Raw genomic sequence first — 16,133 nt, 5'->3', positions numbered from 1 at the left:
AGCAGCGCTCCGAAAGCTAGTGCTTCCAAATAAACCTGTTGGACTATAACCTGGTGTTATGTGATTTTTAACTTTGTCCACCCCAGTCCAGTACTGGCTCCTCCACATCACTGATAGTAAAGTAGCAGCAATTGAAAGTATAAACAATAGGGATTTAGTGTTGACAGTGATTATTAATAGCAGGTTCATGCTCCCAGCTCTCTGATCTATGTGGCCATAGAGCAAATAAATCACTTCCTTACTGGCACTTCCTTACTGAATGTGTTTTGAATCAGCAGCTGGCTCAAGAGCAGTGACATCATGGACCTTGGAGTGGTCAAATTCTTGATTGTAAGTTGTTACATTGCATCAAAAAAGTATAAAGAACAGCTCAAAGATGGAGTAAGAGAACAACCCAAATGGCTTGAAGTACCAAACTCTTGAATTTTTGTTTCACCTGCCAAATTTATCCATGCACCCACCGTGGATGACCTGCCTGGGATGACTCACAACAGTAAAATGTTATACAAGTCTAATGTTTTATTTTTGTGTTCTTCTTGACCTTTCAGATATTACACTGTTAGATACAGAGAGAAAGGAGAATCTGCCAAATGGGATTATAAGATATCTAAGACATATAGGCGAATTCTGATTGACAAGCTGACATCAGATTCCATATATGAATTCTCTGTTCGTACTTCACAAGGAGACAGAGATGGCAAATGGAGTGTTTCAGTTTTTCAAAGAACACCAGAGTCTGGTATGTTTTTAATGCTCAGTGCTGCAAGGTCATTGCAAATGTAACCCCATGTTCAAATTTATTTATATTATTTGATGACATTTACTTCACCTGTCAAGAAGGCTAAATTATATGGTCATTCAAATTCCGCACCCTTTGAGTTATTGGGAATAGACTTTATTTCCGATGTGTTGGAGGATTTGAATCTGATGGCCTTACTAGTTTTGAATAAACTTAATTTTGTTTCGTATTCAGTAACTTTGTAACCAATACCTGAAAGACAGTGTGCTTTGTTATTTCCATTTTCACTTGAGAGAAATATCATCATCCGATGTTAAGCTGATAACTGTTATTTACTAGAATGTCTTGTTTGTGGAACCCAAGTCTATGTATGTCTGTTCATGTTAAATTTGATAAATATGGCTATGCTGTTTTAAATATTGGAAGTGTTGACAGATGTCAGCAATGGTGTGGAACTCGAAAGGCTTTTCTTGCAATATGTGTGCTGATTTAAACTTTAGAATGGATTGTCACTTCTGAGAGGCAAGAAAGTACTTCTAGCCAGTAAGAAGATATTGCTGCAGTGTTTTACAGCCAAAACAGCCCCGGTAATGCCAATTCTACCATCTCATAGATCAAGAAACATACTCTTTAATGATCAAGAGATTTTCTGTAAAAGTCAAGAGTTGCTATGTTTTTCCAAACTTAATCCGATGTAGACTGACAGCTCTTTTATAAACCTTCCAACTTATTCAGTTTTAATAGGTCAGAGCTCTTTAAAAATATATATATAACTGGATCCAAAAGTACTTTACAGGAAAATGTTCAAATCTTATAGAATCATAGAGTCCCTACAGCGCAGAAAGAGGGCATTCAGTCCATCTAATCTGCATGAACCCTCTGAAGAGCATCACACCCACACCCACCCTCCATCCTACCCTGTAACCCTGCACTTTTACCATGGCTAATCCACCTAGTCTACACATCCCTGGACATATTGGTCAATTTAGCATGGCCAATCCACCTAACGTGCACATCTTTGGATTGTGGGATAAAACCAGAACACAGAGTGGAAACTCATGCAGACATGAGGACAACATGCAAACTAAACACAGACAGTCACCCAAGACTGGAAATGAACCTGAGTCCCTGATCTCCTGATAACCCAGCATGTTTTAAAGAAGGGCTGGTGGAAGGGCTTTTGCCTAAAACATCGATTTTCCTGTTCCTCGGATGCTGCCTGACCGGCTGTGCTTCTCCAGCACCACTCTAATCTTGACTCTGATCTCCAGCATCTGCATACCCACTTCCGTCTATGTTTTAAAGGAGATCAACTCTCCCAGTACTATAGAATGATCCAAGAGTACAAACCACTTCGACCAACACTTGATGTACGCTCCCTGACTCTTTTTCCAGTTGCCATATCAATTACTTCCCTTCCATTCCCCTTCTTCCTGTCCAACCCTCTAATTTTAATTAGCTTTATTTTCATTAGTTAATGGGTAAACTGGTCTCTCATCCAAATAGCCCTTCAGTCAGTTATTGAGAACAAAGCATCACGAAAGAGGGTTGAAAATGTAAAAACGGAGAAATAATTATCAGAGCATTGTGGGCTCCAAAGCAGGGCCTAAATCAAATTGAATAATCAAGGAGTGTTGTCACAAGACTGTGGGTAGAGGTTGATTAATGAGTATTACCTTTTGCTGTTTATGCTATGGAAATGCGTCAAACACCAAGTTAAAACTCTGTAACATAGTATTTTGTCAAAGTAAACTAGATCCATTTTGAGGGCAGTGGAACCCAGACAGGCCAGACAAATTCAATGCCAACAGGGCTGCAGGTATTTTATTTGTGTTGGTGAAGATTTAGACTAACTTGGCCAGGGTATATAAATCAAGATATAGCTTTAGGAAGGATAAATAAGGTTTAAAAAGGATTCAGAAAGAGGGTAGATTTTACAAGATCGTGAAACAGTAAGGGGTTAGATGGTGTCAAGTTAAGATTTAATATATAAAAATGCAAGGAGGATGCTGAATCAGTTTGGCATACTCTGGGCAAAACATGACCTCATGGAAATATGATGTTGTAGCAGTAATGGAGACAAAGTTAATTTAGATTAGATTCCCTTCAGTATGGAAACAGCCCTTCAGCCCCAACAAGTCCACACCGACCCTCCGAAGAGTAACCCACCCAGACCCATTCCCCTACCCTATATTTACCCCTGACTAATGCACCTAAAACTATGGACAATTTAGCATGACCAATTCACCTGGCCTGCCCATCTTTGGATTGTGGGAGGAAACTGGAACACCCGGAGGAAACTCACGCAGACATGGGGAGAACGTGCAAACTCCACGCAGACAGTCTCCCGAGGCGGGAATTGAATGCGTGTCCCTGGCGCTGCTAATCACTGAGCCACCGTGCCGCCCCCATCCCCTACCCCAAGGGCCAGGATTTGATTGATTGAAAACATCCCTGGATAGAAAGTATTGAGGAAAATTAGAGAAGGAAAGAAAGGGTGAGAGGAGGGGGTCTCCAGAATGAGAATATGATGGCACTGGAGAGAGCAGATGTCCTGAAATGGTTAAGAAGCAAGTCTATTTTGTTAGTTAAGCATTAAAAATGCCAGATCTGAACATATTCTTAAGGCCCAGATATTTGGTAATGTACACAATAAGCCTTGCTTTACATAATATAGCAAGACTGATGTAATGGGGCTGGTGTGCTCAAGTGTAAGAATTTCCCTTTCAGCATTACTTCTGCAACTTGGTGGGGAAGATGTTGTAATCAACTGTTAGAGAAATTATAATTGGCACTTAGGCCACGTTAAAAGAAATTGGGAAGTCAGCATGATGTGTGAAAGGGAAATCATGTTTAACAATTCATTGGAGATTTTTTAAAAGTTTAACATCTGCAATGGCTAAGGGGCACCCTGTGATGTACTATATTTGGATTTCTAGAAGGCAAGGTGCCACACAAATACTATTGTAAAATATTAGCACATTTTTAAGGTTTTTGCGAAGATCTGTAGCTCAGGTTGTGGATGCGGTAGTTGGTTAGCTTGCCGAGCTGCTGAGTTATTGTGCTGACGTTTTGTTACCATGCTGGGTAACATCATTATTGTGACTTTCATGAAGTGCTGTTGTTCTGTTCCGCTTGGGTTTTATGCGGTCTGGTCTGTTGGGGTGAGTGTCACTTCCAGGTCTTCTCTGCAGCAGTTTGAACACTGGGTCTATCTTTGTGTTTGTTGATGGCCTTTTTGGTTGAAAACCAGGCTTCCAAGAACACTCTTGCGTGTCTCTGGTTGGCCTGTCCTAGAATGGTTGCTTTGTCATAGTTGAATCGATGGCCCTCTTGGTCTGTATGTACAGAGATGAGGGAGAGTGGATCATATCATTTAGAAAATTAGCCATCTGACTTCACGAACACCAATGGGCTACTAAATGATGTGATCCACTCTCCCTCATCTTTGCACATACAGACCAAGAGGGACATCAATTGAATAATGAATATCCATCGACTGATTGAAAAGGATTGATCTGAAAATGTGTTGCTGGAAAAGCGCAGCATGTCAGGCAGCATCCATGGAACAGGAGAATCGACGTTTCGGGCATAAGCAACACATTTTCAGCTCTGATCTCCAGCATCTGCAGTCCTCACTTTCTCCCTGAAAAGGATTGATACCTGGAATGAGCAAGTGTTTTATGGGGAAAGGTTGAACAAACTGGGCTTGTTCTTTGCTGGAAATGTGTTGCTGGAAAAGCACAGCAGGTCAGGCAGCATCCAAGGAGCAGGAGAATCGACGTTTCGGGCATGAGCCCTTCTTCAGGGAATAATACTGGGAATGTATTATACACCTCCAAAGAGTCAGCAGGAAAAAGAGGAGCAAACATGTAGACAGTGCATAGAACTATGTATGAGTAAGAATTGGGTAATTATACCAGGGGATTTCAACTTTTCCAACGTAAATTGGGATTGTCATAGCATTAAGGGTCTCAAAAGAGCGGATTTCTTGAAACATATCCAGGGAAGTTTTTTTTATATCAACACATAGAAAGCCCAACAAGGGATGGTGTAGTGCTAGATATAGTTCTTGGGAATGAAGCCAGACAAGTGTTCAATGTAGCAGTGGGGGATCATTTTAGTGATAGCAACCACAACACATCATGGTACAGATATGTTCTGGATGTGGAAAAAGATGGTCTGCAAAATACTGCTTTGGTTTGGAATAAGGAAGATTTTATTAAAATAAAGCAGGATCTGGCCACAGTAGACTAAGAATAGCTCCTTATGAAGCAATGGGGAGCATTCAAAAAGCTGGAGAGAGCACAGGTCCAACATGTACCCTTTAGAGGGAAATTTAGGAGCAATAAGTTCAGAGAACTCTGGATATCTAGAACAATTCAGGACTGGATAAGGAAGAAGAGTAGGAGTTTAGCAAGTCCAAAGGGGGCAATTCATCTGCAGCCCTAGAGGAATGCAGGGAATGCTGGAGGGAACTTAAGAAAACAATTAGAAGAGCAAAAGGGGGCATGAGAAAGGACTTGCAAACAGGATTGGGGAGAATCCAAAGATATGTTATAAGTACATTAAAGGGAATGTGTAGAGCCCATTTGGGACCAAGAGGGCAACCTGTATGTGAAGCTTCAGGTTATTGGAAGGGTATTGAATGAATACTTCTCTTCAGTCTTCACTCTGGAAAAAGAGAATGTTTGTATAGAATTGAGGAAAACAGACTGTGATGAACTTGCACAGGGGAGTACAAAGTTAAAAATCACACAACACCAGGTTATTGTCCAACAGGTTTAATTGGAAGCACACTAGCTTTCGGAGCGACGCTCCTTCATCAGGTGATTGTCCTGATGAAGGAGCGTCGCTCCGAAAGCTAGTGTGCTTCCAATTAAACCTGTTGGACTATAACCTGGTGTTGTGTGATTTTTAACTTTGTACACCCCAGTCCAACACCGGCATCTCCGAATCTTGCACAGGGGAGGTATTGTAGGCTCTGTCAGGCTTAAAAACAGACAAATAACCTGGCCTGGATAAATTGCTGTGGGGGACGAGCTGAAATTGAAGGCGGCTCTGACACAAATTTTCAATTCCTCTCTGGCGATGGAGAAAGTGCCAGGGGACTGGAAGATGGCAAATGTGGTTCCACTTTTGGTAGAGATGAACCCAGAAATTACAGGCTGGTGAATCTCATGTCAGTGGTAGGGAAACTATTGGAGAGGGAGGTCATGCTTAACAAATTTGTTAGAATTTTGAAAAAAATATGATCAACTATGTAGATGAGGGAAGTTTAGTTGATGTAGTTGAAATGGATTTTAACAAAGCTCTTGATAACATCCCACATAGGAGACTGTTTGAAAAGGTATAAGCACATAGAATTGAGGGAAACTTGGTGAGATGGATCAGAAACTGGCTTAGTAATAGGACACAAAGGATAGTGGTAGAAGGCTGTTTGAGTGACTGGAGGCCGGTGTCCACAAGGAACAATACTGGGACCCTTAATGTTTGTTATATACATAAATGAAGTAGATGAAAATGTGGGCGAATGTTAAGCAAATTTGCAGTCATCACCAAGGTTGGTAGATAGGCTAATAGCAAAAAAGATGGTTTGTAGGTAACGGGACGATATAGCTGGGTTGGTCAGATGGGCAGACCAGGGGCTGATAGCATTTAACCCTGCTAAGTGAGAGGTGATTTACTTTGGAAGAAGAAACAAGATGAGGAGTATTTAATGAATTGCACAACACTCGGTAACTTAAAGTAATAATGGGATCTTGTGGTAATTATTCACATATCCCTGAAATTGGCAGAGCATGTGAATAGGATAGATAAGGCAAATAGGATAATTGCTTTCATCGTGGCATAGAGTATAAGAGCAAGGAGATGATGTTGGGGTTGTACAGAGCGTTGGTCAGGCCACAACTGGAGTACTATATACAGTTCTGGTCGCCACACTGCAAGAAGAATGTGACAGCACTGGAGGGGTTACAGAGGAGGTAGAACATAGAACACAGAACATAGAAAAGTACAGCACAGAACAGGCCCTTTGGCCCATGATGTTGTGCCAAGAATTAATCCTAATGTAAAATACAGTAATTTAACCTATGCACCCCTCAACTCACTGCTATCCATGTGCATGTCCAGCAGTCGCTTAAATGTCCCCAATGACTTCGCTTCCAGCACCTCAGCTGGCAACGCATTCCATGCATTCACAACTCTCTGCATAAAGAACCTACCTCTGATGTCTCCTTTAAACCTTCCTCCTAATATCTTCAAACTATGACTTCTCGTACCAGTCAGTCCTGCCCTGGAGAAAGGTCTCTGGCTATTGATTCTATCTATTCCTCTCATTATTTTGTACACCTCGATCAGGTCTCCTCTCTTCCTCCTTCTCTCCAGAGAGAAAAGTCCAAGCTTATTCAACTTTTCTTCATAAGGCAAGCCCTCCAGTCCAGGCACCATCCTGGTAAACATTCTTTGCACCCTCTCCAAAGCCTCTGTGTCTTTCCTATAGTAGGGCGACCAGAACTGGACATAATATTCCAAGTGTGGTCTCACCAGGGACTTGTAGAGCTGCAGCAAAATCTCACGGCTCTTAAACTCTATCCCCCTGTTGATGAAAGCCAAAACACCATATGCATTCTTAACAACCCTATCCACTTGGGTGGCGACTTTGAGAGATCTATGTACTTGCACACGCAGATCCCTCTGCCAAGAATCCAGTCTTTAATCCTATATTCAGCATTCGAGTTCGACCTTCCAAAATGCATCACTTTGCATTTATCCAGGTTGAACTCCACCTGTCATTTGTCAGCCCAGCTCTGCATCTTGTTTATGTCACGCTGTAGCCTGCAGTAGCCCTCTATACTATCGACGACACCTCCAACCTTTGTGTCATATGCAAATTTACTAACCCACCCCTCAACCTCCTCATCCAAGTCATTTATAAAAACTACAAAGAGCAGAGGCTCACCAACAGAGCCCTGCAGGACCCCACTCAACACTGTCTTCCAGGCAGAATACTTTCCATCTACAATCATTCTCTGCCTTCTGTCAGCCAGCCAATTCTGAATCCAGATAGCCAAGTCTCCCTGTATCCCATATTTCCTGACTTTATGAATGAGGAGAAAGTAAGGACTGCAGATGCTGGAGACCAGAGTTGAAAAATGTGGTGCTGGAAAAACACAGCAGACCAGGCAGCATCCGAGGAGCAGGAGAATCGACGTTTCGGGCATAAGCCCTTCTTCCGGAATTCTCCTGAAGAATTCGTCGATTCTCCTGCTCCTTGGATGCAGCCTGGCCTGCTGTGTCTTTTCAGTACCTGACTTTATGAATGAGCCTACCATGGGGAACCCTATCAAATGCCTTGCTGAATTCCATATACACCACATCCACTGCTTGACCGTCATCGACCTGTCTTGACATCTCCTCAAAGAACTCAATATGATTTGTGAGGCATGACCTGCCCCTCACAAAGCCATGCTGACTGCCTTTAATCACACTATGCTTTGCCAAATAGTCATAAATCCTATCCCTCAGAATTCTTCCCACAACTTTGCTGACCACAGATGTGAGACTGACTGGTCTGTAATTACCAGGGATTTCCCTATTACCCTTCTTGAAAAGTAGAACAACATTCGCCTCCTTCCAATCCTCCGGTACGACTCCTGTGGAGAGTGAGGAGGCAAAGATCCTCGCCAGCGACTTAGCAACCTCTTTTCTCGCTTCCTGGAGCAGCCTAGGATAAATCTGGTCTGGCCCTGGGGACTTATCAATCTTAATGTTTTCCAAAATTTCTAGCACATCATCTTCATCAATCTTGATCTAGTTAAGACTGTATCCCAGCTCCTCTAAGTTTTCATTTATAACAAGTTCCCTTTCCTTGGTGAAAACCAAAGCAAAAAACTCATTTAGGGCTTCCCCTATCTGCTCAGACTCCATGCACAAGTTCCCTCCACTATCCCTGATTAGCCTTACCTTCTCCCTGATCGTTCTCTTATTCCTCACGTATGAGTAAAACGCCTTTGGGTTCTCCCTAATCCTTCTTGCCAAGCCTTTTTTATGCCCCCTCCTGGCTCTCCTCAGTCCATTTCTAAGCTCCTTTCTAGCAAGCCTGTAATCCTCTAAAGCTGTGCTAGATCCTTGCTTCCTCCTCCTTACGTAAGCTGCCTTCTTCCTTTTGATGAGAAGCTCCTCGGTTCTCATCATCCAAGGTTCCTTAATCTTACCCCTTCTTACCTGTCTCAGAGGAACAAATTTGTGCATCACTCGCAACAACTGTTCCTTAAATAGTCTCCACATGTCTGCTGTGCCCTTTCTGTGGAACAATTGCTCCCAGTCTATACTTCCCAACTCCTGTCTGATAGCGTCATAACTTCCTTTTCCCCAATTAAATATCTTCCCTCGGTAACTGCACCTTTCAGTCTCCAAGGCTATGCTAAATGTGAAGCAGTTGTGATCACTTTCACCAAAATGCTCTCCCACCGTGAGATCTGACACCTGTCTTAGCTCGTTACCGAGCTCCAAATCCAAAATGGCCTCTCGCCTCGTCGGTCTGTCTACATTCTGAGTAAGGAAACCCTCCTGAACACACTTGACAAAAATAGCTCCATCCAAACCATCTGCACTTAGGAGGTTCCAGTCGATATTGGGAATGTTGAAATCGCCCATAACCACAACCCTGCTACTTTTGCATTTTCCCAGAGTCTGCCCGCCTATGAGAACTTCAATCTCTCTACTGCTATTAGGTGTTCTGTAGAAAACCCCCAATGTGGTGGCTGTTCCCTTGCTGTTCCTAACTTCCACCCATACTGACTCAGTAGACAAACCTTCCTCAACAACCTTTGTTTCTGTAGCTGTGATGCACTCTCTGATTAGCAATGCTACACCCCCTCCACTTTTTCCAACCTCCCTGTTCTTTTTAAACTTTCTAAACTCTGGAACATCAAGCAACCATCCCTGCCCCTGTGAAACCCATGTCTCTGTTATGGCCACAACATCGTAGCCCCAAGTACTGATCCATGCTCTAAGTTTATCACTCTTATTCCGGACACTCCTTGCATTAAAGGAGACACACTTTAACCGATCCCTTTGTTTCATAGCGTGAGAAACCTTCCTGATAGATTCAATATGTCCTGTCTGCAACTGACCCCCTCTCAGACATGTGGCTCCGATTCCCACCCTCCTGCCAAACTAGTTTAAATCCTCGCGAATCGCATGAGCAAATCTCCCACCCAGGACATTTGTACCCCTCCAGTTCAGGTGCAAACCATCCTTCATGTACAGGTCCCACCTTCCCCAGAAGGTATCCCAATGGTCTAGGTATCTGAAGCCCTCCCTCCTGCACCAGCCTCGCAGCCACGTGTTAAGTTGCATTTGCTGACTGTTCCTCATCTCACTATCTCGTGGCACCGGTAGCAAACCTGAGATCACTACTCTACTCGTCCTGCTCTTCAGCTTCCAACCTAACTCTCTGTAGTCACTTTTCAGATCCTCAATCCCTTTCCTGGCTATATCATTGGTGCCAATATGTACCACAATTTCTGGCTGCTCACCCTCCCCCTTCAGAATCTTGTAAACACGATCGGCGACATCCCGGACCCTGGCACCAGGGAGGCAACATACCTTCCGGGACTCCCGTTCCTGACCACAAAATCTCCTGTCAATCCGTCTAACTGTTGAGTCCCCTACCACTAGCGCTTTTCTATTTCCCCCACTTTCATTCTGAGCCACAGTGCCAGGCTCAGTGCTAGAGACCTGACAACTATGGCTTTCCCCTGGTAGGCCGTACTCACCAGCAGTATCCAAAACGGTATACTTATTGCTGAGGGGAACGGCCACAGGGGATCCCTGCTCTGACTGTCGGTTCCCTTTCCTCCCCCTGACAGTAACCCAGCTGTCTTTATCCTGTGTCTGGGGAGTGACCACCTCCCTGTATATCCTCTCAATTTCCCCCTCAGCCTCCCAGATGATCCGTAGTTCATCCAGCTCCAGCTCCAGTTCCCTAACTCAGTTTTCGAGGAACTGGAGTTAGGTGCACTTCCCGCAGATGTAGTCGACAGAGACATGTGAAGTGTCTCTCACCTGCCACATTCTGCAGAGGAACATGCAACTGCCCTGACATCCATATCCCGCTACTCTGAAAGCCCGCACAGAACTAAACAAAGGAAGAGATGAAAAAAAAGAGAAACCTGAAAACTTACCTAGTTTACAGACTCTTAGTAAGGTTAGAGGAGGTGTGGATGGGAGGAAGATCCTACGGTGTAGGGTCTCAGGTTTAGATATCACTCACTTAAAAACTCCCCAGAAGTCCTTCGTTCCTCCCTCGCACCTCTTGGCAAATGGTTCACCAAGATTGCTTGGAATAGAGAAATTAAGCTTTAAGGAGAGATTAAATAAGCTTGGATTGTTTTCTTTAGAGCAGAGAAGACTGACGTAAGATTATGAGGGGTATTGACAGAGTGAATAGAGAGCTGCTGTTCCCTTTGGTTGAGGGGTCAACCATGAGAGGGCGTAGTTTTCAGATAAGGGGCAGGAGATTCAGAGGGAATTTGGGGAAAAAACATTTTCACTCAACAGGTGGTGAGAATCTGGAATACTCTGCCTGGGGAGGTAGTAGAGGCTGGACACCTTACAAATTTTAAAAATATTTGGATGAGCACTTCAAATATCACAACATTCAAAAATATGGAACAAGTGCAGGAAATTGGGATTAGCACACTGGTAGTTATAGTTAAACATCATACAACACCAGCTATAGTCCAACAGGTTTATTTGGAAGTACAAGCTTTCAGAGCACTGCTCCTGCATCAGGTATCTCCACATCATGACGAATAGTTGTGTCAGTGCAGACTCGATCCAGCAGGCCTTTTCTGTGCTGTATAAATCTACCAATCTCCCTGCTGCAGGCTTCCTACATTTTTGCTCATGGCTCCTCTTGCTCCCTCACTCATTTCCTTCTGTTCATCACCTTTCTTGAGTCCTTGTTCATTGTGTAAATTTAGGAGAGTTGAGCAAGACAGATGGCAAGTGGGAGGTAACTTAGAGTAAAAACAGTTGGCGCATTTTATATTTTTGAAATTTATTCAAAGTTATTCCTTCCATAAATCTAGGAATTCAAAAACATGTAATGTTTCAACATTTTGTGTATAAGATATTAATGTCATGTTTCTGAGTAGAAATCATGAGGCAGTTCTGGAGGAGAGTCTTGGTGTGTCCTTTCTGGACTGGAGTTTTGGTGTGACCTTCCTTCTCCACACAGCTCTTTATAGAATGAGGGCAATGGCCCCTTGCACAGCCTCAACTCAGCAAATTAATACTGAGTTAGAAACAGAGTTCAAGGGCTTCTTGGTCTTGAAAGCCAAATAATCTGATCATAGTTTACTGTTTCAAATTAAAACATGGCCATTGTCTGAAGCAGTTCTAATCCCAGTACATCACCATCTCCTGTATTTATCCAAACAACCTGGATGGCTCTTTAATAATGTACTACTTTCTGGAGTTGCCTCATAAATGTTTCCACTTCACTTTTTAAAAATCTTCCCCGGTCTCTTTTTTTTCAACCAGATAATTTGTCATCTCTCCTATGACTCACCCACAGCTATTTCATTCTTTCTCCTTTACTTTTTGTTAGAATTGTTCTGTGTACAAAAATTCTCGTACATATAGATCATAAAGTTCCCAAGCCTTTGCCCTCTTTGCCTGGCAATAACAGTGCACATATTAACTTCAGAATATCTGACTGAGGAAAGAAAAAAGCTGGTTTTTTATTCTTGTATGATGACCAATAATAATTCCTGAAACTGAGATCACAAATATATCAGTTAAAATTCAGCTTGGACAAGATTGATCACATTGTAGACAGTCGCATGTAAAATGAAGCTGACACATTAAGAAAGGAGTTTTGGACATGTTACCAGAAAGCTGCCATCACATCATTGACTTAATCACTGCTGTCAGGAGAGGAGAAGAACAAATCTTAAGAAGTTTTCATATCAAGAGAGAGATAGTTAATAGAATCTCACCATGTACCCACTGGCTTTGAGTCGTTCCTCCTGCTGAGGATGCTGTTCCAGCTGACAGTGGCCATTGTTCTTTCTGTGGACCTTCATCTAAGCCACATTTGGAGATTCTTATACCTGGACACCACTTGCTTCCTGTCTCTGTCAGCAGTCTCATGTTTTCAGCAGTCAGTAGAGTACAATTTAAATCTCTGTTCTGTAAGATGACATTGTGCTAACTTCAACTATCTCTTCTTTCCCCTGACTATTGCAACAGGATAGTCAACAGGGAAAAAATAAAATCACAGACCACCTGGTAACATGTCCAAAATTCCTTCCTTAACCCATCTTGCTCAATGTGGGAACTTCAGGGACATAGGCAGGCAGTGCAGGTGTCCCCTGCGGTCATCTCCCTCCAAAACAGGTATACCATTTTGGATACTGTTGGGTGAGATGGGTCACGAGGGGAAGGCAGCAGTAGCCAAGTTCATGGCACCATGGCTGACTCTGCTGTTCAGAGGGCAGGAAAAAGAGTGGAAGGGCTATGGTCATAGGGGATTCAATTGTAAGGGGAGTAGATAGGAATTTCTGTGGTTGAAAACGAGACTTCCAAATGGTATGTTGCCTCCCAGGTGCACGTGTCAGGGATGTCTCAGATCAACTGCAAAAAATTCTCAAGGGAGAGGGCGAACAGCCAGTTGTCGTGGTGCATGTAGGCACCAATGATATAGGTAAAAACCAGGATGAGGTCCTACACAAAGAATTTAGGGAGTTAGGAACCAAGTTAAAAAGTAGGACCTCAGAGATAGTAATCTTCGGATTGCTACCAGTGCCACGTATGAGTCAGAGTAGGAATGATGGAATATTCAGGATGAATGCGGAGCTTGAGAGATGGTGCAGGAGGGAGGGGTTCAGATTTTTGGGACATTGGGACCGGTTCTGGGAGAGGTAGGACAATTACAAATTGGATGGCCTACACCTGGGTTGGACTGGAATCAATGTCATTGGGGGTGCTTTTGCTAACGCTGTGGGGAGGGTTTAAACTAAGGTGGAATGGGGGATGGGAACCAAATGAGAAGGTTAGTGAATAGGAAGGAGGTAGTAACTAAAGCCTGTAAGGAACTAGTTAATGAAGTCAGCATGACTAAGGGGAAGAGTAGGCAGGAAGTGGCAGATGAACGCAGAGGGACTGGTGGTCTGAGGTGCATTTGTTTTAATGGAAGAAGTATAGTAGGTAAGGCAGATGAACTTAGGGCTTGAATCAGTACCTGGGAGTATGATGTTATTGCTATTACTGAAACTTGGTTGAGGGAAGGGCATGATTGGCAACTAAATGTCCCAGGACATTGATGCTTCACGCAGGATAGAGAGGGAGGTAAAAGGGGTGGAGGAGTTGCATTACTGGTCAAAGAAGATATCACATCTGTGCTGAAGGAGGACACTATAGAATAGTGAGTCAAAATGGGCAAAGCTCAGAAATAGGAAGGGTGCGGCAACAATGTTGGAACTGTACTACAGGCTTCCCAACAGCGAATGTGTGATTGAGGTACAAATATTTAGAGAGATCGTAGAAAAATATAGGAATGACAGACTTTCCCAACATTGACTGGGATTCATTTAGTGTTAGAGGATTGGATGAAGCAGAATTTGTTAGGAGCATCCAGGAGGGTTTTCTACAGCAGTATTTAAGTAGTCCAACTCGGGAAAGGGCCTGGTGTTAGGAAATGAGCCCGGCCAGGTGATTGAAGTTTCAGTGGGGGATTACTTTGGAATAGTGATCACAGTTCCATAAGTTTTAGAATAATCATGGACAAAGACGAGAGTGGCCCTTAAAGAAGAGTGCTAAATTGGGGGAAGGACAACTATAGCAAAATTCGGCAAGAGCTGGGGAATGTAGATTGGGAGCAGCTGTTTGAAGGGATGTCCATATTCGATGTGTGGGAGGCTTTTAAAGAGAGGTTGATTAGAGATCAGGAGAGATATGTTCCTATGAAAATAAGGGATAGAAATGGCAAGATTAGGGAACCATGGATGACAGGTGAGATTGTGAGACTAGCTAAGAAGAAAAAAGATGCACACATAAGGTCTAAGTGACTGAAGTCAGATGGAGCTTTGAAAGAATATCGGGAATGTAGGACCAATCTGAAACGAGGAATTAAGAGGGCTAAAGGAGGTCACGAGATATCCTTAGCGAGCAGTGTTAAGGAAAACCCCAAAGCCCATATATAAGGAGCAAGAAGATAATGAGAGAACGGATTGCCCCACTCAAGGACAAAGGAGGAAAGGTATGCGTGGAGTCAGAGAAAATGAGTGAGATTCTTAATGAGTATGTTGCATCAGTGTTCACCGAGGAGAGGGGACATGGCAGATGTTGAGGTGAAGTATATAGCGAGAGAGGAAATAGCTGGGGCTTTAACAGATTTCTTTGCAGCATCCTTGAAAATGGGGGAGGTTCCAGAGGACTGGATAATCACCAAAGTTGTCCCCTTGTTTAAGAAGGGTAGCAGGGATAATCCAGGTAATTATAGACCTGTGAGCTTGACATCAGTGGTAGGGAAGCTACTGGAGAAGTTAATAAGGAATAGGATACATACCCATTTGGAAGAAAATGGGCTTATCAGTGATAGACGGAATGATTTTGTGCAGGGAAACAAACCCAATAGAATTCTTTGAAGAGGTGACAAAGTTGATTGATGAGGGAAGGGATGTATATGTCATATACATGGACTTTAAGGCGTTTGATAAGGTTCCCCATGGTCGGCTGATGAAAAAGGTGAAGTCACATGGGGTCCAGGGTGTTCTAGCTACATGGATAGAGGACTGGTTGGGCAACAGGAGACAGAGAGTAGTAGTGGAAGGGATTTTCTCAAAATGGAGACCACAGGGATCCGTGCTGGGACCATTGTTGTTTGTGATATACATAAATGATTTGGAGGAAGGTATAGGTTGCCTCATTAGCAATTTTTGACATGACACTAAGATTGGTGGAGTAACAGATAGTGAAGAGAATACAGCAGAATATAGATCGATTGGAGAGTTGAGCAGAGAAATGACAGATGGAGTTCTATCTGGACAAATGCAAGGTGATGCATTTTAAAAGATGCAATTCCAGAGCAAATTATACAGTAATTGGAAAAGTCCTAGGGAAAATTGATGTATAGAGAGATCTGGGTGTTCAGGTCCATTGTTCCCTCAAGGTGGCAGTGCAAGTCAGTAGAGAGAGGTTAAGAAGGCAAAAGGCTTGCTTTCCTTCATCGGACAGGGTATTGAGTACAAGAGTTGGCAGGTCATGTTACAATTGTATAAGATTTTGGTTTGGCCACATTTGGAATACTGAGTACAATTCTGGTCTCTACATTACCAAAAGGATGTGGATGCTTGGAAAGGGTGCAGAGGAGATTCACCAG

At 43.1% G+C, this 16,133-nt stretch overlaps 1 protein-coding gene across 1 annotated transcript in view; it reads left to right on the top strand.

Moving 5' to 3' along the window:
• The window catches only part of fndc1 (fibronectin type III domain containing 1), a 373,864-nt gene that overhangs the window by 234,689 nt on the left and 123,042 nt on the right, over nucleotides 1–16,133 (top strand). Inside the window, exon 7 of the mRNA XM_043696167.2 lies at nucleotides 549–739. Within this exon, the coding sequence (XP_043552102.2) occupies nucleotides 549–739 (191 nt within the window). The remainder of the gene's footprint in view (nucleotides 1–548; nucleotides 740–16,133) is intronic.

This window comes from Chiloscyllium plagiosum, unplaced genomic scaffold (assembly GCF_037043375.1).
Source record: "Chiloscyllium plagiosum isolate Xiang-an unplaced genomic scaffold, Cpla_swu_hap1 HiC_scaffold_10, whole genome shotgun sequence".
Taxonomy (NCBI): Eukaryota; Metazoa; Chordata; class Chondrichthyes; order Orectolobiformes; family Hemiscylliidae; genus Chiloscyllium; species Chiloscyllium plagiosum.
This window is presented reverse-complemented; position numbering and strand designations above follow the sequence as displayed.